This window comes from Triticum urartu, chromosome 7A, assembly GCF_056163025.1.
Source record: "Triticum urartu cultivar PI428250 chromosome 7A, HENAU_Tu73, whole genome shotgun sequence".
NCBI lineage: Eukaryota > Viridiplantae > Streptophyta > Magnoliopsida > Poales > Poaceae > Triticum > Triticum urartu.
The window spans coordinates 629635062-629656558 of record NC_141879.1 but is presented as its reverse complement, the minus strand read 5'-3'; the positions used below and the strand labels follow the sequence as shown (position 1 = coordinate 629656558).

Here is a 21497-nt window from a genome sequence, read left to right as displayed (position 1 = left end):
CCCTCGCAAAAATAAAAGATAAAACGGTCTCTCATACATAAATATGACACCAGATGAAGTGTGTGCCCCGTTGTGCATGGCTACATTCAAGCAATGTGTATGCGATGTATACGATTTTAGATGGTGAGTTCCTTGCATCGGTGATGATGGTTGAGTTGGGCTTACTTTTTTTCAACCAAGTGCATATAACATCTCTCCTCTGAATAGAGGGAACTGCGCGAACCAATCTGTGGTTGGATGGTTAGATAGACAGTGATATCCTCAGCCCAATGGTTCAAGTCCTAGATTTGACATTGGTGCTCGCATTATTTCTGCATTTGTTTCAGGCTTCCGGCAATGTTCGTTCAGTGGGAAGAGACGTTCCCGTCGACTACGATGCGGCTCACTCTATCGGAGGTGCTCATAAGAGTAGGATGTGTGTGTGCGTGTTCGTTCATAGGAGTAAGTATATGCTCGTGTATGTAGCGACTTCGATTGTACCGTGTTAAAAAAAGAATAAAAAGGACTGCAACAATCAAACAAACTAGGAATAACCAACGACCACCGAACAACCAACTTAGGGCAAACCCTGTTCCGCCTGTGGCACGCACCCACACGTTGTTTTTAAAATTAATTTATGACATAAATTTTAAAAATCATGCTATATATTATATATTTTTAACATCTTTTAAAAATTGAATATTATTTATATTTAAAAATTATATAAATTTGAATTTTTAAAAATTGTGAGTAGTTTTATATGAATTAGTATAAAAAAAATTGGCTTGGACAGCCCATAGCTACTTGCTGGCGGGCTAGCTACTGTGTTGTACCCGTTCCATACGAGAAAAATTAGAAGAGTACAACCACCAAGAGGACGAGGCGGTGCAGTTCCTGTTGAAACATAGCCCAAATTCTCAAAAAAAAAATGCCCAGACACATAAACTGATCCTAAGAATCAAATCGCACACCCACCGTTCATCAACCCCCGCTACGGCCAGTCCGCTGCCATCCAGCAGGCCCACTTGCCAAGTGAAAAGAGTACCCACGTACCTAGTCAGCTGAGTGAAACTCATCGCCGGCAAATCCACGCACCAGCACGAGGACCCACACGTCAGTGGCCGCGAACCTCCTGATAACCTGAGCGTTGGCTTGGCTAGCCACGTATAAATTTGAAGGAAATTTTGACTTTGGAGTTAAGCACTACAGCAGGTTGGATTGCAAGAGGTCGTCCCTGATCACTTGGTGCCATATGGCATTAAGCGTGATGCATGAGGACATGAGAAGAAAAAATATTCCATGATCTCGTGGAGCATATGGAGAGAAAGGAACGATAGACTTTTCGACGATATGGTCAACCGAATTTATATTTTGTTCAGATATAAGCTGATGCTAACTTATGGGCGATGGCTAGCTTGGGTTGTTTGACCCATGTAACCCCTCTTTCTATAATTGGAGTTATTATCAGCCGCTGTAGTTTTTTTTTTTTACTTTTGGCTTGACCGCTTGAGTGAGCTGTCGCACGTTTCAGTAGCCTATATGTTGTATTAGCCTCTTTATAGTTGTTGTTGGTCCCTCTTTTCAAGTTTTTTCCAAAGACTTTTGTGGTTCCCCAAGGTCGTTCTAAACTGTATTGTAAATGTTCTGAACCGGATTACATTGTATATTTTTTTCCTTTTTCAGGCAAGGGGTACATGTCCACCACTTACCTTGGTCTTGTAACTGTTTGCATCTTGTTTCATTTTCTCCGCCTTAATATATGGGCAGCAAAACCTGCCAGTTCCTCAATATTTGCACTATAGTTTTTTCCGCTTAGTAATACGGCATGTGCACTTTTCTCCTACATGATTCAAAAAATATACCACACACACACAAAAAAAATTCAAGTCTTTCAAGCGAACGGTTGACGCTGGCCCATTTAAACCATGGGCCCAGGCACCGTCAGTCCTGCCTCGAGCAAGATGGGCCGGCCCAGGCACGCATGCGGCTCAGGGCAACGAAGTCCAGCCACACACCAAAAAATTGCCTAAAAAAACTGCCTTAGAAGTTAAAACTCGAAAAAAAGACATGCAGACGCGCGCCAACCTTTTCTTGGTTGCGACGGCGCAGCAGCACGTACGGGCGATCGCCAAGGACGCACTTTGACAAAGGGATGCAGCTAGCACAAGCGCTCAACATCAACCGCGTCGTTTTCCACTGCATCTTTTGGCCGAGGCTGGATGCCCATTTGTCGCCGGCCTCAACGCGGACGTCGCGGCGGTAAGACGAGCTGGCGGCTCGTACCGTGCGTGCGTTTGCGCACTGGAGCCGGTGGCGAAACGGCAGCTACCGCGGCGGCAGAGTCACAGAGAGAGGAAGCAGAAAGCAGAGTCCCTTCCCTTCCCCTGCTGCGGACGCAACGCTTCCTTCCCTTCTCCCTAAGCAACTGCCTGCCTTGCCCTCCCGTTCCGTTTCACCCGCCCGCCTAGGCCTGGGTAGACTCGTCCCACAGCCACGCTCAGGCGTCACCGCTGCTGCTGGTGGTGTGGCCGTGTGGCTGCCTGCAACGGCGCGGTGCATGGAGGGTCGCGTCCACCGGTCCACGTACGGTACGGGCGCCGGGCCGGAGCGGGACCCAAACGCCCCCCTGCCCCGCCCGGTCGCGATCATATGCCCACGACGCGCGCGGCGTTACGTAGCACTCTGACGCATCAATGCCCGATCCCCAGCACCCCTAGCCACTTCCTACACCACTTCGCCTCCCTCCACTTCCTTCCGATCCCTCTTCACCCGAGACCAGAGCTCGCCCTCGTCGATCGCCCGCGCGCCGCTCAGCCAAGAAGCCGCACGACGGCGTTCGCGCATTGCCCCGGAGAGGCCCGCCGACCGATGAAGCCGCTGTACCTGCGTGGCAGCGGCAGCTTCAAGAGGCTGCTGCTCTCCCTCTCGCCGCACCGCGCCAAGCGCGTCCACGCGCCCCCCGACGTAGAGCACGCCAGCGCGCAGACGGAGGCAGCGTCGCCGCCGCCGCCGGAGCGGAGGCCCGAGTGGGAGTGCTTCTCGTACGAGGAGGTCCGGCGCGCCACGGGCGGCTTCCGCGCGGCCAACCTGGTGGGCCGGGGCGGGTCGTCGGAGGTGTACCGCGGCGAGCTGGCGGACGGGCGGGCCGTGGCGGTGAAGCGGCTCCTGGGCGCGTCCGCCTGCGAGCGCCGGGAGCGGGACTTCCTGGCGGAGCTCGGCACCGTCGGCCACGCCCGGCACCCCAACGTGTGCCCGCTCCTGGGATGCTGCGTCGACCGCGACCTCTACCTCGTCTTCGCCTTCTCCGCCCGCGGCTCCGTCTCCGCCAACCTCCACGGTACGTCACGCCCGTAACGGACGCCGCACGCACCACGGCCATTAATGCCAACAATGTTTCTTGAATGAACCGTGGGTCGATTGATTGATGAATGAATGCATGCTCAGGCGGCGAGGAGGGGGCGCCGGCGATGGGGTGGGAGGCGCGGTACGGCGTGGCGGTGGGCACGGCGAGGGGGCTGGAGTACCTGCACAAGGGCTGCCGGCGGCGGATCATCCACCGGGACATCAAGGCCTCCAACGTGCTGCTCACCGACGACTTCCAGCCCCAGGTCAGTCACTCAGCCGCCGCATCTCCATCGTCGATCGATCGATCCTCCGCTCTGCTCCGGCAGCCCTGACGCATGTAACAACAGATCTCCGACTTCGGGCTGGCCAAGTGGCTGCCGACGGAGTGGACGCACCGGGCGATCGCGCCGATCGAGGGCACCTTCGGGTGCCTGGCGCCGGAGTACTACACGCGCGGCATCGTGGACGAGAAGACGGACGTGTTCGCCTTCGGCGTCTTCCTGCTGGAGCTCATGGCCGGCCGCAAGCCGGTGGACGGCACCCACAGGAGCCTCCTCGGCTGGGTGGGCGCCGAACCGACCAACCAAACATTTTTGGCCCTGGGCCGTTGTACCAGCCTCCGTTCCACGGCAGCGCACGTTCGTTAATTAATTAATTAATCTTGTCCAAACAATGCGAGTGCAGGCGAGGCCCCTGCTGAGCGAGGGCAAGACGGAGGCGCTGCTGGACCCGAGGATCCTCGCCGGCGGCAATGGCGGCTACGACGCCGAGCAGGCCCGGCGGCTGGCGTTCGTGGCGTCGCTGTGCGTCCGCGCGTCGGCGACGTGGAGGCCGTCCATGACAGAGGTAAGCTTAATTTGCGGGTAAAAGCAACGTTGACAAGTTGAAAATGTATGCGACGAACAATCTGATCGTGGCGGCATGCATTGCAACGAACAGGTCCTGGACCTGCTGGAGGGCGCGGAGATCACGGAGGAGCGGTGGGCGATGCCGGAGCCGGCGGCCGGGGACGACGAGGGGGAGGAAATGTGGGGCTTCGACGACCTCGACGACGACGAGGAGGAATCCGGCACGCCGTCCCCTTTGTCAACGTCCTCGGCCTCGAGCGCTTAGCCCGGGCTAAGATTGCGTGAGGCGACCGGGATGCTTGCTGAGAATTTTGCTCCTTCCCACCTGCCCCGTTCGTTGTCGAGGTTGTGAATACAAAGGTTATCTGTGAGAGGCAAGTAAAAACCACCCCCGTATGCTGACCACGACACGGACGGAAAAGATGGTGGTGCTCGCGTGCAATGCGTAATGCAAAGCAGACCGAGGGTTTTGTCGGGCACGGTTCAGGGAAAGAGACCGACCGACCGACCTGCCTGCCCTACCAAGAGTGGTACCTGGCTGCTCCGGTTGGGTTGGGTTGGGTACTTGGATTCCAGTTGTATGGACGCATGCAGTTGGTTCGTTGTTGCCAGGTGTGCGTGCCGCTTTCAGTATACTCTACTCTGGTAGCGCATTCGTGGCCACGACACGTGGTGCAGCGCCGTGGCATGGCGGTTCGGGACAGGTTGAGCTGTGCCCCTGCCCTGGCTCCTTGCACACCTCTTGGACGGACCCCGGAATGGAGCGGCATGCTCCTCATAAAAGGCGAGGGGAACAGGGACCGGTCGATCATGTGGCCGTGAGTGTGGGCAAGTGCAGCAGGTGTTCTCTTCTCTCCTCGGGCAGCTTCCCATGCAAGGTGTTCGTCTTCTGCGACAACTTGCTTATCAGTAACATGTATCGACGCGAGGTTGGTTGACAAGCAACCTCTTCCTTCTCTTTCTTTTATTAAAAACTGAAAGCAACCTGTGCTGAAAAGGGGAGTACTAAAGTGGGATACAGTCGCGTTGGCCTGTAGCTGCACGCACTGTCACCGGATCATTGGTGCGTGCGTGCGTGCTCCTCACTCCTAAATACTGGCCAGGTGGTATAATAGTAGGGTTTATTCAGGAATAGTAGTGGCGTCCACCCAAACCGGACGGCACCTTTCGGTCGGTGCGGTGCTTGGCTTTGGTGCTCCGCCAGAACCATTCTGGACTGAGCTCTGAACTCTCGTCTGACAGAATACTATGGTTTCTTTCTACACCTGTTGCCACTGACCGAGGGAGGGATTTGCTCACGAAAAGAATCTCAAGGGGAACACACACAAAAAAATGTCGCCAAAACCCCACCTCTCATTGGCCTTTGATTAGGTGACCCAAGGCCAATCATAGCAAGGACGAGCAGCTACATGGCCAATCCTGATCCAGGCGTGCGGAGTCCGACCTAATCTGACTACACACCTGCTCGCTTCTCTCCGGGAAGGATTCAGCGGGCGCGTGTTCAGTAGAGCAGAGTCAAACCTACCGTGGGCACTGGGCAGTGGGCTAACGTAAGGCTGGCCCGTGCGCGCAGGTAGCGATCTGGAGACGCACGGCGCGAGAAAACAGCAACCGTTTTTCTTCTAATCTAATTAATCACCAGAAACACGAAAAACGTTCACTGGCAAACACTGCATTGACACGATCAATCCGCCCATCTCTTTCTTGACACGATCTTACGAAGAAGAAAGATTAGTTTGCGGGAATCATCACATCATGCAAAGCGTATGATCGATGTTCACGGCCGCACCAACTAAATGCGTGACAAGAACTGACGATGGTTGATGGCTGCGGACAGGCCACCAGCAAAAATGCCTGACGAGAACGAAAGAATGCGACATATGCTTTGCGTAAATGTAGATGAAATTGCTGGGCAATTTAGCGTTTCGTGCCAAGGAAAATACTTTTCATTTACCTAATTTTGCGTGCCGACATCTCATAATGAAATGAGCTAACAGATGATCAAATGCGCAACTCTTTATTTTTGATGTATCGTTCCATTCTCCTGAAGTGCAAGTAGTTTGACAATGCCAGATTCCAGAAAGGTAGACACTGACTGCAAGGACCACACGTTGATAATGCAGGCCATTAAGGCGAATTTATAGATGTTCCCGGCGTGAATTAAAATAGGGATCCCATTAAAATATAGACCAGTATTGTCTTTGTCTATCATCAGCAAAAATCCAGATAAGCATGCCCAGTTAGTTGCTGGTCCTATATTTATTAATTCAGCAAATATGTGACAAACGAGAGTAATGCATAAAATACAACTCACTGAATTTAAGATTAAAACCTGCCATGTTCTATTTTTCGCCTACTTAATGGGGTTTAGCATGTCGAGCAAGAAGGCATGTACAGCTGCACATCAACATCTGACGAGAAAATGGAGGAAACGATTTGCCTTTGATAATAAAACAGGAAAGAAATGACAGGAGAACAAGACCTTATGGACCCAACAAACATCAAAACATAGCAGAGCATGAAGCACAGAATACCTAACCCAGGTAATTGACTTGTTCCATCTATACTCTATATTCAATCTATGAAGAAATATTATAGGTGACCTCCAGAAAAAGTATACTACAGATGGGTTAAGATAACACGTAGAGGGTTCGGACACTAATCCATGCACTAGCAAACTGGTGTTAGTTGGATAGGAGGATTAAGAATTATTGACACACTAGCTTTTGGATAGCACGTGTACGCCTACGATCAGCAGACACCATCTGAGAAATGCACATCGGGTAGGCAAACTGAAGGAGCTCTTGTACACAATTATTGGTCAAAGCAGATAAGACTTCTTTTGGGAAGACAACCTAAAAGAAACGATAAGCTAAACTAGAAGACAATGCATCGAACTCAGGACCCTAACCAGTAAAACCAATAGTGGTTGACCTGACAAATTGGCGTGTTAATTGTCAGACCGAACCCCTATTTTTAGTCCCTGTTGTTTCTTATCTCCATGGTGCAATGAATCGGACAAGACAGAATAGTACATTTGAGGAGCAAGTTCAACTGCAAACTACCAGGCAAAAGTTTATGGGATCGAACAGAAGTGTACTCATATATAATCTATGCTCATGGAAACAGCAGAGGCTAAAGAAGAGGTAAACAGAAGGATAAAATCAGTTGGAAACAGCAGAGGCTAAAGAAGAGGTAAACAGAAGGATAAGATCAGTCACATAAGCAGGAAAAACTAGAAAAGTGTTGTAACGTAACATAACGCAAGCACACAAGCATGAACATACTGCATAGTATATCCCAGTAAAACAGCAACGTACTAACGTGAGTATTTAGCAATATAAGGGGTGGTACTGGTATCACCTACTCGACTGTCAAATGGAAGACTGAGTCAAACCACTGAACGTTTGCAACAGTGCACTTACATCGTGTTCCACGTAGATCATTAGTAGTAACTATAGCCAAACTGATCTCACATTCACTAGATTAGTTCTGAAGATTACTGTGTTGGTCAACCATTACACACAGACTTGACATGATAGTCATCAATGGTCCAACAGACGAACCCTGTATCAGCAAGTAAGTTGATAACCTCCCTGTACAGCAAAATTGTAAACAGGTCAAACTCAGATCATGCAAGCAGCAATTGGAAAAAACAAAAAGTTAGAGGTAGTACATGATGTTTGTTTTTGGCGCTCCAGTTCTTCTAGCCACTTCATCAACATGTACGCCATTTTCAAGGGGTCTGCGGGAAGCAACAGTCAGTACATATCTCCTAAATAAACTTTCTTCAATTCAATACTGATCTGGATCAGCCTGGTTGTTGAGGCAGCTTCAGGTCTATTATTAGAAAAGAGCTCCTGATTTTTAGGCAAGACATCAGATGCATACTACATTGCGGTAAGGATGCCCAATGCTGCAATGTGTAAGTGGAACTCATTGCCATGAAAAGTTACACGGGGATCCATTAAGTGTCAGAATGCCTCAAACAACAAAACCACTGAAGTATCCAGCCACAGCTCAACCTGTCACTTGAATTATTTATTGAAACACTTCAAACAAAGGGATCATGCAATCGGTAGACCCATTGTGCGTCTCGATAACCTGGCTACAATTTTCTTTAAGGAGCGCAATACTCCCTCCGTCCCAAAATAAGTGTCTTGAGCTTAGTATAAATTTGTACTAGAGCTAGTACAAAGTTGAGACACTTATTTTGGGACGGAGGGAGTACATAGTAATAATGAACGTTAAAAAAAATGATTCGCTTGTACAGAAAACTAGGAGTAGTAAGCACTCTTGTTTTTCTATGCATGATTAGGAGTTTTGAACCATTCCATGATATATTTGTGTTATCAATACCGTTAGTCTACTGTAGCACAACTTGGCACCGCTTTAACAGACCAATCAAGTTTTCTTTACTCAAGCAGAAGCAGCACAACTTGGACTTAAAAGGCAATGGAAAAAATATAACAAGCCTTTTTACTCTTTCTGATCATTCCCCGTTACCATGAAAAGGTCAATTCTAGACACCAGACCTACAAATATACAAAATAAACTGACAATGTGACAAAGGAAAGGCTGGAACCAGCTTATAACCTTTGGTCAGGATTAGAATTTGGAAAATGTGAACATACGTACACCTAACTAAGCAAACCATTACAACAGAAGCTAAGAGTTCCATAATGATATGCAACCTTTTACCACTTCTGGCAGAGAAACTAAACTTACAGGATATCAGGTGCTTGCAGAACTTCCAAAACCATTCTTTGCAGATCATACTGTTGTCCACCAGTGCCTGAGTAAGCTGCAAACTACGCAAGAAAATATCTCACAGTCAGTTAAGAGGCTTACAGACAAGGCAAGTTAGGGATATAAGCTGGTACATAAAACAGAAGGCGCTAAAGAAAGAGGCTACAGAAGAGACCAGATAATTGGCTATCTCAAGTATATAATCGGCAGCTCACGATAATAAAATTAATATCAAATATACCAACAAAAGTATAGACAAGTACGCTTTCCCATTACCAAGGAATTCATGAAACTGAATTGTCATAAAATTCCGTACTTGGTTTATTTGAGGTCGAGGAGCAAGCTGAACTTGATGGTCTCTCACTCCGCCGGAGAAAGGACCATGAGTAGATGTATTAGTTTGAACTCTGGGAGGAGGAAATTGTCCATGATTTACTTGAGGAGTAAAATGAACTTGATGTTCTCTCGCACCACCAGTAAAAGGCCCATAAGTAGACGCATTTGTTCGAACTGCAGGTGGGAGTTGCCGTTGGTTTACTTGAGGAGTAAAATGGACTTGCTGTTCTCTCATTCCACCAGAATAAGGCACATGAGTATAAGCGTTTGTTTGAACTGCTGGAGGGAGTTGCCCTTGCATCTTTAAAACGGAAACAGAATGATCATTAATGGTGTCTCTCATACCAAATTAATACTAGAACACTGACTGAAATATAATATTTGCTTTCTGTACCTTCGTCTGAGTATTTTCCATGTGCACGTGCATGCATTCGATGAAATGCAGCACCACTTCATTGAAATTGGTAACTGGGCTGGAAATATAAGAAGGTTAATAGAATTAGAGTTAGAATAAAGTAAGAAGTGTTAGTAAACAATAACCGGTGGAAACATAAGATCTCCCAGAACAGAAAATTAACAAGATATAATTTCCTCAGATATTCATAAACAAAAATTACAATCATGAGCTGTCCACAGAACAGTTACTTCATGGGGTTTTAACCATGGAAAGTGGAAATATAGGACAGACAGCAAAGCAGGTATCAAGTATCGACTAGTTCAGTTTCCAGCTTGTGTGATATGTCCAGTAGTTCAGATTGCAGTACACTTCAGATTTTATAAAAGGAATATCTCAGAGGGAGAAGACGCACAAGAACCACTGGATACATAATCAGAACAACATTACTGACAGTATGCATCATTCAGTAACCATAACATAACATGACTGGTGAACCTTAGTATTGAGATTCACTTTCCATGGACATGTTAGCCAAAGCACAGCTGAAATTACGAAATAGAGAACCAAAGGTAAAATTAGTGTTATCTTCCACAAACAACGGTAACTTAACAATGATACTTTCAAACAAAGTCATCCATGAAGTTATGTACAAGAGACCTAGTTAGAACAAACTGACACAGAGATAACTATTCTGAGAATTGAAAATCTTCAATCAAGATTTTAAAAGAGAGCAACATGTGCACTAATACATAGACAAGTAAAGCACAGGATGTAAACCTTTATCCTCGGTATCTCACACATTTCCCCTCAAAGGATGTTTAATTGGCACAGCACTCACAATAACCATAAATACATTACAAACAAGACATTGTTCCATTCAAATGCTATAGTCACAAAACCTCTGCAAGAACTGCATTTAAGTATATCATCCACAGATAAACTTTGAAACAGTCAATATCTTAGAACAAAACAAAACTTGGTGTGGAGGTGGACAAATAATGAAGACAACAAGAGCACAATTTTGAACAACCAAACAAAGGTTAAGTTCCAGTGAATCGCACTGTGAAAACAAACCAGCTGCAGATTTTAATTTTAATACTTTGCAAACCAGATCAGTAACAGTCAGATGGCTCAGATAAGAAAACTGAAGCAACCAAAAGCTTTTCTAGTACAACAAATAGATGAGTACCAGCACAGCACAGCAACACTAAAGGAATCCAGCTCCCTTACCGGATAGATCGAGCAAATCCATGCTTCTGAGCTTGAAACCCCATGATGTTCACATGAACCCTGACGTACACTCCATGCCTTCATAAACACAAGCCGGACAAACATACTAGGATATCAGAACACTTCCAACAAGCTAAAATTGAACACATATCAGAGCGTATCACACATCACATACTGGATGAAAGCCGCTTCTCGAGCATCTGTCTCGTCATTGATCCTACAATACCAGAAAATCGTCAACCACACCGCACCACATCAGCAGTACCGGATCTAGTTGAAAGTTGAAACATGAAGGGTAAAAGAAATCGCAACTCACCACCGCACGAGATCGATCTTCCCGGTGCCGTCGTCGAGCGTGAACGACACGTCGGTCTCCCTGCTCGACATGCTCACAACCCTCCCCAAAACCCTAACCTGCGCGCACGAGTTTGGGGGTTTCCAGACGAACACAAAATTAGGCGAAGCCAAGCAGATATGAAGTCCCAGGAGACGTTCTGAGGGCGCGAAGGGGAATCACGTTGCTGGTCTCGACGCCGTCGATGGAGAAGACGGGGTCGCCACCGCCACCGCCGTGGTTCGCCGCGGCGGCGGCGAGGGAGCGGGAGATGTGGAGGACGGTGGCGGGGACGCAGCCGGAGTAGCGGGGGTTGCGCGCCTGCGTAGGACACGCGGATGGACGGAGTTAATGCTAGGGGGAGGCGGAGACGGCGCGCGGAAGGGCTAGTACCACGAGAGGGTCGCGGGACGAACCTTGGAGGGGGAAGGGGTGGCCGCACCGGCGGCGGAGTAGTCGGGCGCCCCCGCGCGCTGCGACGGCATCAGCGCCGTGCCGGAGAAGTAGGACGCGGCGGCGGCCATGGATGGACGATGGCGCCGCGTCGGCGTGGGTTGGGGGACGGCTTCGGAGGAGGAACGGGAAATGGATCGAGGCGGTTGTTTGAGCGGGAAGAATAAAAAATTGGGAACACCGTTCGTGGTGAGGTGGAGCGGTAGAAATGAGGTCGTGGCAAGATTTTAGGCCAAAATCACTCTTATGACCTTATATAGGCCCTGTTTGATTTCAAATAAGTTACCAACTTATAAGTCGAAAAATATAAAAAATGACTTATTTTGCCAAACGGACTCAACTTTTAAGTCACCCTAACTTATAAGTCATAAGTCGCTCCACCCCAACTTAAAATTTACAAGTCACCCCCTTTTACGTGGGTCCCGTCATCTTTACATTAAAAAACAAGGTGGAAAGGTGTGGTCAGGTGACTTATAAGTTAGATGACAATCAAATAGGCGTGACTTATAAGTCACTGATTTTAAGTCATCTGACTTATAAGTCAGGTGACTTATTGGAACCAAATAGGCTCATAGATCTTTAGTACCAAAAATGACCTCTCTTAGAAATTATTTCACGATTTAATTCTTTTTAGACATGTCATGGCTCGTGGCGTTTCTAGCCTGGCCCACCTTCAGGCTAATGTGGAGGCGTCTGCTTACGTGGTGGCTAGAAACGCCAAACCATCGGGCGTTTCACACACGCCAAGGACCGTGGCGTTTTTGCCTGAATAGGTAAGTGGTCGCGGGGTCTTGGTGAGGCCCCCACTGACCACTCACCCCCCTCTCCTTCCTCCTTCTCACTGGCCATCCCGAGTTCAAGCCCTCTTCCCCATTATCTCCTTCACTCAATCCTCCTTTAAATCCTTCCAGATCGGTGGCATTTGTTCATGGATCCGGTGTTTTTTTCCTTCCCTTGAGGTATCCTCCTTCATCTCTCAAGTTTTGATTGGTTGGGTTTGTGTATTTGAATGGATGTGCTCCTAACCCTAGTTATGAAGGTTCTCCCTCAAATAATATGAAGTTTGTGATGTTTAGTAATGAATATGGGCTTAGGGTTGGTCAAATAGTGGTGATTTATGATGTGGATGGGCTTAGGGTTGCGTTCGGGTTAATCTTAGGATTAGAAATTATTCTAACTTTATTTTGATGCCATATGGTACATTTGTCATTGCTCCATTGTTTTTTAGATGGAGAGGATTGTGAATGTTCATTATGTTGACAAGGAGGCATTTATGAATGTCGAGCTTGCTGATAGGGGTGAGGAAGTGTTGAGATTTGTTACGAGTCCTAGTTACGATAAGGTTGTGGAAGAAACATAGAATATATTAGATTGGATGGATCCAAGTGACCAAGCTCAACTAGTAGGAAGATATGATGTTGGAACGGGAGACGAGTGTCGGATCAAGACGATGATGCCTATCAAATCAAATTTGGAATGGGTGCATATAAGGAGGTTGTTGCGTCCTTGAAAGTCAAATCACTCGAAGTGTTTCCCAGTAAGGTCAACCTCTCTTTGATGTTGACTTGACCAAACCCTGTTAGATGATATGAGCCCAGTTAGACGTGTGCGCCCACATGTTGACCAAACAGTTGAAGTGCAAGTCGCCAATGCAATAAGCTGACCTCATGTTAGCTAACCAAATGAATTCGAGATGAAAGATATTCAACATGTGAACAAACAAGTTGATTATGTCAATGTGGATCCCCAATATGAGTTTGAGGGTGGTTCACCGATGTATGATGATGGTCATGACTTTGAGCAAGAGCATGAGAAGCGTAACAATGATCTTGGTGACATAAAGGCTCAAGTAAGGCATGAGGACATGAATCCACTATTTTCTGGGACCATGGCGTGCCAATGTCATGGTTCGACGTCAATCTACCACACGGGTGGCATCTCAACCCCGATAGGGCTCCGGTATCGGTGGTACAGGCCACAGACCGCGCGCGGCTGATGGAGATCCACCACCACGGTGCTCAACTCGCGGTCGACCTCCGCCGCACCCTAATGCGTGCGATTGATGTCTTCTAGAACAACGTCGGTATTTGCCCAAAGAGGAAGGGATGATGCAACACAACAACGGTAGGTATTTCCCTCAGTGATGAGACCAAGGTTATTGAACCAGTAGGAGAACCAAGCAACACCACGTAAACAACACCTGCACACAAATAACAAATACTCGCAAGCCGGCGTATTAAAGGGGTTGTTAATCCCTTTCGGGTAACAGCACCAGAAATTGGCAAACGGATGTGAGAGAGTTGTAATAAGTTGATAGATCAAACACCAAATAAAATAAAGTGCAGCAAGGTATTTTTGGTTTAATAGATCTGAAAATAAAAGTAAAGAAAAATAGATCGCAAAGGCAAATATAATAAAGAAGAGACCCGAGGGTCGTAGGTTTCACTAGTGGCTTCTCTCGAGAAAAATAGCAAACGGTGGGTAAACTAATTACTATTGGGAAATTGATAGAACTTCAAATAATCATGACGATATCCCAACAATGATCATTATATAGGCATCACGTCCAAGATTGGTAGACCGACTCCTGCCTGCATCTACTACTATTACTCCACACATCGACCGCTATCCAGCATGCATCTAGTGTATTAAGTTCGTGGAGAAACAGATTAATGCAATAAGAACTATCACATGATGTAGACAATATCTATTTATGTACAAATAGACCACATTTTGTTATCCTTAATAGCAACGATACATACGTGCCGGTTCCCCTTCTGTCACTGGCATCAAGCACCGTAAGACTGAACCCATCACAAAGCACCTCTTCCCATTGCAAGATAAATAGATCACGTTGGCCAAACAAAACCCAAATATTGGATACAAAATACGAGCTATAATCAATCATGCATATAAGAGATCAAAGAAGACTCAAATAACTTCCATGGATAAAAAGAGATAGATCTGAGCATAAAATAAAAGTTCATCGGATCCCACCAAACACACCGCGAAAGAATTACATCATACGGATCTCCAAGAGACCATTGTATTGAGAATCAAACGAGAGTGAGGAAGCCATCTAGCTACTAACTACAGACCCGGAGGTCTACAAAAGACTACTCACGCATCATCAGAGAGGCACCAATGGACCTGATGAACCCCTCCGTGATGGTGTCTAGATTGGATCTGGTGTTTCCGGAACTTTGCAGTAGCTAGAATTGTTTTTCGTCGACTCCCCTAGGGTTTCTGGAATATTGGGGTATTTATAGAGCAAAGAGGCGGTCCGTGAAGGAAATATGCCCTAGAGGCAATAATAAAGTTGTTATTTATATTTCCTTATATCATGATAAATGTTTATTATTCATGCTAGAATTGTATTAACCGGAAACTTGATACATGTGTGGATACATAGACAAAACATAGTGTCCCTAGAAAGCCTCTACTAGACTAGCTCGTTAATCAAAGATGGTTAGGTTTCCTAACCATGGACATGTGTTGTCATTTGATGAACGAGATCACATCATTAGGAGAATGATGTGATGGACAAGACCCATCCATTAGCTTAGCATAATGATCGTTAAGTCTTATTGCTAATGCTTTCTTCATGACTTATACATATTGCTTTGACTATGAGATTATGCAACTCCCGAATACCGGAGGAACACCTTGTGTGCTATCAAACATCACAACGTAACTAGGTGATTATAAAGATGCTCTACAGGTGTCTCTGAAGGTGTTTGTTGGGTTGGCATAGATCGAGATTAGGATTTGTCACTCTGAGTATCGGAGAGGTATCTCTGGGCCCTCTCGGTAATACACGTCACAATAAGCCTTGCAAGCAATGTGACTAATGGTTAGTTACGGGATGATGCATTACGAACGATTAAAGAGACTTGCGAGTAACAATATTTAACTAGGTATCACTACAAGAAATATGTCAACTTGTGACCACCACTATTGGTCACTGAATGGTCACAAATTTCCATTTGTGACCTTTTTGTGACCAAAAACATAAGGTCAAAAGCTGGCCGTCATAAACTGACTATAGCGACCTTTCTTCTGGAATGGTCGAAGACGTTTATGACCAAAATACGTCTACTGTGGCGTTTTGGTCACTAGCAACCTCCCCAGGCCACAAGATTCAGCCCGGTCCAATTCGATTTTCTACATGGGCCTAGCCCAACAATTTGGCCTTTTTAATGTATTTTTTCTATCAATTTTTGATCAGCTTCATGGGCCAAGCCCAACATTGCAGCCTTTTTTATTGTTGGGTTGTGGCCTTTTTGTCTAAACGAATTTAGTTTTTCTTTTTTTTTCCCAAAAGAAGGGTCCACTAGTCAGATAAGTGGGTCCACTAGTCAGATGTGTCCCAATTGTTAGGTTCTGGTAACAGGTTTCCATTTGTCAGGTAAGTGGGTCCCATCTATCAGACTCATATTCTTCATATTTCAAGCAGTATTTAGATTGGCGGAGACAAAAACACACACAATACTTAAACAAGAGCAACCAGATCACATAATACAAGCTCTATCCGTGCCATTACAAACGGCCATGTATAATACAATACTTTACAAGCTCTACAAGTGTAATATAGTACTACTTCACAAGCTCCTGGACTCGCTGGACTCTCTCATATTTCTATGCAACTTCAACAGGACAAAAACTTCGATAGTCAGGGCTGGAACCATAGTCAGATGAACAAAACGCCGGACTCGCTCGACGGCGATAGTCAGGGCTGAGACCAAACAAAACAGCAACATGGCTTCATCTGTCATCCTGTTACATGAATCAGAGAAGAATGAGAAAAACTGGGGCAAATATATTATGAACAGACCATTCAAGAAAAGGACATGTATTTAGAATGATAACACAAATTCAGCTAGTACCATGCTTTTTGTTGTCGAGCTAGTTAAAATGAGATAGTAGTTCATATAAGAAACAGAGACACAATATGAATATGCATGGCACATATGCAGGTTGTGCAAAAAACTGCCCTACAACACATTGCGCCTGAAACAAAATACCATTCTACTATCACGACCATACATTCAACTGGCAAGATCTAACAATACTCGTCAGCACACGCATACTAACATCACAAAGGCAGGAGAGAATAAAGGGAACCAAGGAAGATACCTGTGGATGATAGTGTCGACGATGATCTGGATTGAGTTAGCATTGATGAGGAAGTGGATGGTGTCCATGGTGTGCTTTAGATGCACACATCCATGAGCTTCTTGCCGCTGTTGCATCCGTTCGCTCGATGATGGGTACCAATGCATCCAAGTAGAACAAAACCACCAACATTAACCCACAGCTTCAAGTACAAGCAAGTATATATCAAGTGACAGTGAAAACATGTTGAGAAAAACACTGTAAATATCTATTTCATGTCATGCAATATTCAAACCGAATAAACCTATGCATATAAAGGTGAAATATTACAAAGAAAGCACTCATCAGGTAGCATGCATACAAAATCTCTGTGTTGGCAGTAGTAAATACTCTCTGTGTTAGCAGTAGTAAAACTCATGCAGTACCAAGTTAACAACTTTGAGTCAGAAAAGCTAGAAGTGTCTCTTAAGAGAGATCAGAACTTAGAATTAAGGCACATATCATATTCTGAACAGCATCAGCACCATGGTAGTAACAATTAACAGTAGTAGGACATCAATGGGGCACAACTTATTTAACTACAGACGGATGGACAGACAATTACCTTCTCGAGGCAGGGGCGAGCGTCCTTGAAGTCGAGGAAGATGAGCGTGAGGGCGACGCTAATGGCACTCCAGGACATGTTGAGGCCGAGCAGCAGCGCCACAAGCATGCCCAAGGTGATGGTGTACATGCCGAAGGTGATTTTCTCCCCAGATTCAGTGCATGGAACAGCTCCCTTCCGTTCCCAACAGTAGCAAGGTACTGGTGCTACTGCCGTGCAAAGAAAAATCTTGTAAGCATGATAGAAGGCTGGCATGGCAGGAAGTGAAAATCCTGTCTAACAACATGAGCAGAGCACTAGTTACAAGCATGATAGAAGGCTGGGTGAAGAATATACGAAACTGAACCAATCAATTCAATTCAAAGGGTGTATCTTGTGTAAATGATGCTAGCAATCTCAGTTATATATATATATATAGCAAAAAAATTATTAGATAATCCTAACTCCATACTTAACAGATATTCATTCCTCAAAATACTCAACAGAGAGTATTCCCTGCCACAAGCAGCAAGATGAGCGGGGTTTGGGCGAGATCCAGCGAGGTGCAGGGCTGCTCGTTGGGTAACTAGTACCTGGATGTACGGAGTGAGGAGGGAGAGCTGCAGCATACTAATCTTGGGCATGAAGAGTGGAAACTACCATATATTGCCCAAGAATTGAACCCAACTTTGACATGCATGCTGCAATTCAACTCCATTGGTTGTCATGGAGATAAGATGAAAATCAACATTGTTTTGTTTGCCACTTATTGATGAAGCTACTAATCAGGATTAAATGCAGACAACAACAGTAGTAGTAGTAGCATAGCAGTATATATATTAATTTGACTAAACTGAACCAACACCACAAGTCTGCATACAATGAAGTTACTAGGTAGGGATCATATAACATGAGGCAGATGGATGATTAGCAAACATGCTGGGTGGCCAAGAAATGAACATCATATAAAATACTCCTACTACTGTAGTAGTTAAGATGATGAGACAAAGGACAGCAGCATGTAGAGTTCCCGATGCACTGGAGTGGCCCAACTGCACCACACCGAGGCACTGTTGTTCCATCAAGCTCGACCATGTGCAGGCTTCATCATCGCCGTGGAGGTCCCGGTGGTCGTCCTGGTCCATGGAGTGTGAATCTTATTATTTCATTTCAGAGAACGTTAAACACAAATGGCATGTATATGGATCACTGTGGACAAGCAAACTTCACTAATAAATATGAACAAGGCCTACTATAGCATAGCAGGTAAAGAGTTAGCTTAACTCAAGTATTGGTGACTAATAGACCTATTATTTCATACAGATGGGTCACCATAAATGTAACTAATAGACCTATTATTTCGCATATACACATGACCATCATCGCACAAGTATGCCCACTGCCCGAGCTCAGGTAAAACAAATAGATCCAACCCCGCAAAAAAATAGATCCAACCTAAGCACATTCATGTTCTTACAGCAGCACAAGCTGTAACCAAGTGCACCTTATTGGCTCATAAAGCCACATTGGTATGACAAAAAAGAAACCAGATATCCAGCAAGCGTGCCTCAGCTTATGGAAGCATAAGTTGTCAACAACCCTTAACATGACGCCGAATGATAGCTCAGCAAACATGGCATACCACAAGGAACTGAGACAACATGGTCGCACCGGCGTTGCACAAAAATATACCCCAGGCTAGACAAGCAGATGCAGAAGGAAAAAAAATTCAAATGCAGCAACAAAAGGATGTTCTCAAGCCCATATATTATTACTGACTCATAATATCAATATCACACTCCGATTCGGAATAACTAGTCATATCACACACCAGTGTTTAAATCAGTTCCACATAGAGATCCCAGACAAGAGAGCGCCCACATGGGCGTTAACAATATTTACGGGGCTGTCAGATATGAGCAACCCTTGACAACTGACGGCGAAGCAAGTGAACATTGCATGAGCCGTACCTGCATAACAGATAGAATAGAGTAAGATGTTAGTGTTCAAGAATTAAAGGAAGGCTCCTTCTCTAATGCATGATACGCACACTCGTGCGTATTCCCAAAAAATAATTAAAGGAAGGATAGGTCTCGACTACGAGCTATCTCTGCAATGCATTTGTTCACTCACTGTTACTTAACATATTCTACAGTGATGCTAAGCTACTGACTAACAGTTCCGGAAAAAAATTAGTGTACTCCGTCCACAAATACTCACTCAGCAAACAACAATACCGTGTCATGAAGATGACCTTCTAATGCTACTGCTTGCCAATATGAAAAAAGTTGCAACACAGTGCCAATAAGAATGTTAGTCGACACAGAGATGGATACCTTTATGGTGATAAATCTGTGTGCAATTTTACTGGAATGTGTGGTGTGTCAGCAGTGGCACATTAGTCACCTTGATTGGTGACTAATAGACCTATTATTGGTGACTAATAGACATATTATTTCATATAGATGATACACAGGCTTAAGGTAACTCAGATGGGTCACCTTCATCCTGCCCCTGCTGAAGGTGAAGTCCTCGATTCCGTGGCCACTGAAGAAATCCGCCACCTCCTGCAGCACCGGTGGCTTGTGCAGGTCGAACTCGTGCGTGCATCCGGAACACCTACGAACCACGCAGAAGAAGAGTCAGCTCACACGCACGCATGTACTAAAGTGGTACACAATATCTTGTGGAATCGAAAGAAATCGAAGCGGCGAGAACCGAACTGTTGGAGGGACGAGATCGACGGATCACTCACGTGGCGGAGGTCGGCCTTGAGGGGCGTCGTGGCCTCTGGGGACGACGAGGCCGCCATCGTCACCGCGGAGGCAGTCACCCGCGAGGGCGACCGACAGGCTTGGCCTGGACATGCTTGACCTTGGAGAGGATCTCCCGCGGCCGCCATCGCTGATGCTGCTGTTGGATCCGAGCTTCGGGGATTGGGGATCGGGGAGACGAAACCCTAGCTGCAGCGGAGGAGGAAGAAGAGCTGGGAGCGGGAGCGAGGTTCGGGTGCAGCGCGAGGGAAGGAGGGCGCCGCCGGTGACAGAAAGGAAGGAGGGCACCGCCGGTGATAGAAAGGAAGGAGGGCACCGCCGGTGCCAGCGCGAGGGAAGGAGGGCGTGGCGCGAGGGGTGGGGGAGAGGCCGATCTGGATCAGGGACAGAGAGAGGGAGGCGGCGGGCGGAAGGAAGGGACGAGAGGTGAGAGAGAGGTAGGGTTTGGTGCGGTGGGTTTTTTCCTTTCTTTGCATGGACAGATGGATGGACGTTGGATTGCTAGCAATGGATGGTAGGATGTCTGCCATCTCATCGATCCGTGCCACAAACGGTTCCACCAATCACAGTGTAGTACACACTTTGATGATTTTATAACCATCTAAATTGGTCGTAATCAATTAAATAATATGCTAAATCATGTCACCTATTTTATAACATCATAGAATTAGAAAAAAAATAAGAACAATAGCATCGTGTCACAAGTGAGACTTGTTTTTCAGAAAAATAACAAACCTGGAATAATACAAATATCTTTAAAAATTGATCTCAAAAATGAGTTTTATTTGCAAAAAAAACATTTTCAACCTTTGGAGTGTCGAAAATGGTATATATTTTTTGAAGCACCTACCAATATTTGTTGCAAAATGGCACCACTCTATTTTTCAATAATATTAGATCATATTTTAGGTACAATTGACCAAATGCTTGTGTCTCAATAGCTGTCTATCCACCTCTCGTCAATAATTGAGGAGGTTTTTCAAGTGCCCATTTTTCATTTTTCGAGTGTCCAAAAGGGGTTTTTTTTTGTGAAGAACCTACCAAATAATTGTTGCGAAATTGGACCAAATCATTTTTCTAAAATGCTATGCCATATTTAATGCACAATTGACCAAATGGTTGGGTGTAAAGAGTTTTGATCCTCCTCTCGTGAAAAAGACAAATTTTTGCCGATTCAGCTGGAAGCGGGTCAAATTTGAACTGTAGTTGCCTTATAGTTTCCTCTTTATTTTTTAGAAAACTCATTTCTAGGTACATAAGTATCTATTTAATCAGAGAAACACCAAAAAAATTCCAAGATTCAACCACTAGCCCCTAGCTAGGAACGGTCATTCCCGCCGTTTTGACCGCATTT

At 45.9% G+C, this 21497-nt stretch overlaps 4 protein-coding genes across 4 annotated transcripts; 1 reads left to right on the top strand and 3 right to left on the bottom strand.

Annotated features, from left to right (window-relative positions):
- Positions 1 to 2376: 2376 nt before the first annotated feature.
- Positions 2377 to 5130, top strand: LOC125525422 (putative receptor-like serine/threonine-protein kinase At5g57670). Its single transcript, XM_048690441.2, has 5 exons — positions 2377 to 3316; positions 3424 to 3587; positions 3672 to 3887; positions 4009 to 4170; positions 4264 to 5130. Exons 1-5 carry the CDS (start codon positions 2629 to 2631, stop codon positions 4435 to 4437), a joined length of 1404 nt encoding a protein of 467 aa, XP_048546398.1. The 5' UTR covers positions 2377 to 2628; the 3' UTR covers positions 4438 to 5130.
- Positions 5131 to 7444: 2314 nt separating this feature from the next.
- Positions 7445 to 11858, bottom strand: LOC125521713 (replication protein A 32 kDa subunit C-like). Its single transcript, XM_048686776.2, has 10 exons — positions 11635 to 11858; positions 11402 to 11539; positions 11201 to 11298; positions 11060 to 11101; positions 10885 to 10962; positions 9652 to 9730; positions 9238 to 9558; positions 8901 to 8983; positions 7849 to 7917; positions 7445 to 7768 (listed from the first exon to the last, which is right to left on the bottom strand). The coding sequence occupies exons 1-10, from the start codon at positions 11740 to 11742 to the stop codon at positions 7684 to 7686; spliced, it is 1101 nt and encodes a 366-aa protein (XP_048542733.1). The 5' UTR covers positions 11743 to 11858; the 3' UTR covers positions 7445 to 7683.
- Positions 11859 to 16883: 5025 nt separating this feature from the next.
- Positions 16884 to 17519, bottom strand: LOC147960792 (silicon efflux transporter LSI3-like). Its single transcript, XM_087533188.1, has 2 exons — positions 17391 to 17519; positions 16884 to 16988 (listed from the first exon to the last, which is right to left on the bottom strand). The coding sequence occupies exons 1-2, from the start codon at positions 17517 to 17519 to the stop codon at positions 16884 to 16886; spliced, it is 234 nt and encodes a 77-aa protein (XP_087389314.1).
- Positions 17520 to 19267: 1748 nt separating this feature from the next.
- Positions 19268 to 20271, bottom strand: LOC147960791 (uncharacterized). Its single transcript, XM_087533553.1, has 3 exons — positions 20093 to 20271; positions 19871 to 19988; positions 19268 to 19339 (listed from the first exon to the last, which is right to left on the bottom strand). The coding sequence occupies exons 1-3, from the start codon at positions 20269 to 20271 to the stop codon at positions 19268 to 19270; spliced, it is 369 nt and encodes a 122-aa protein (XP_087389679.1).
- Between the last annotated feature and the right edge of the window lie 1226 nt (positions 20272 to 21497).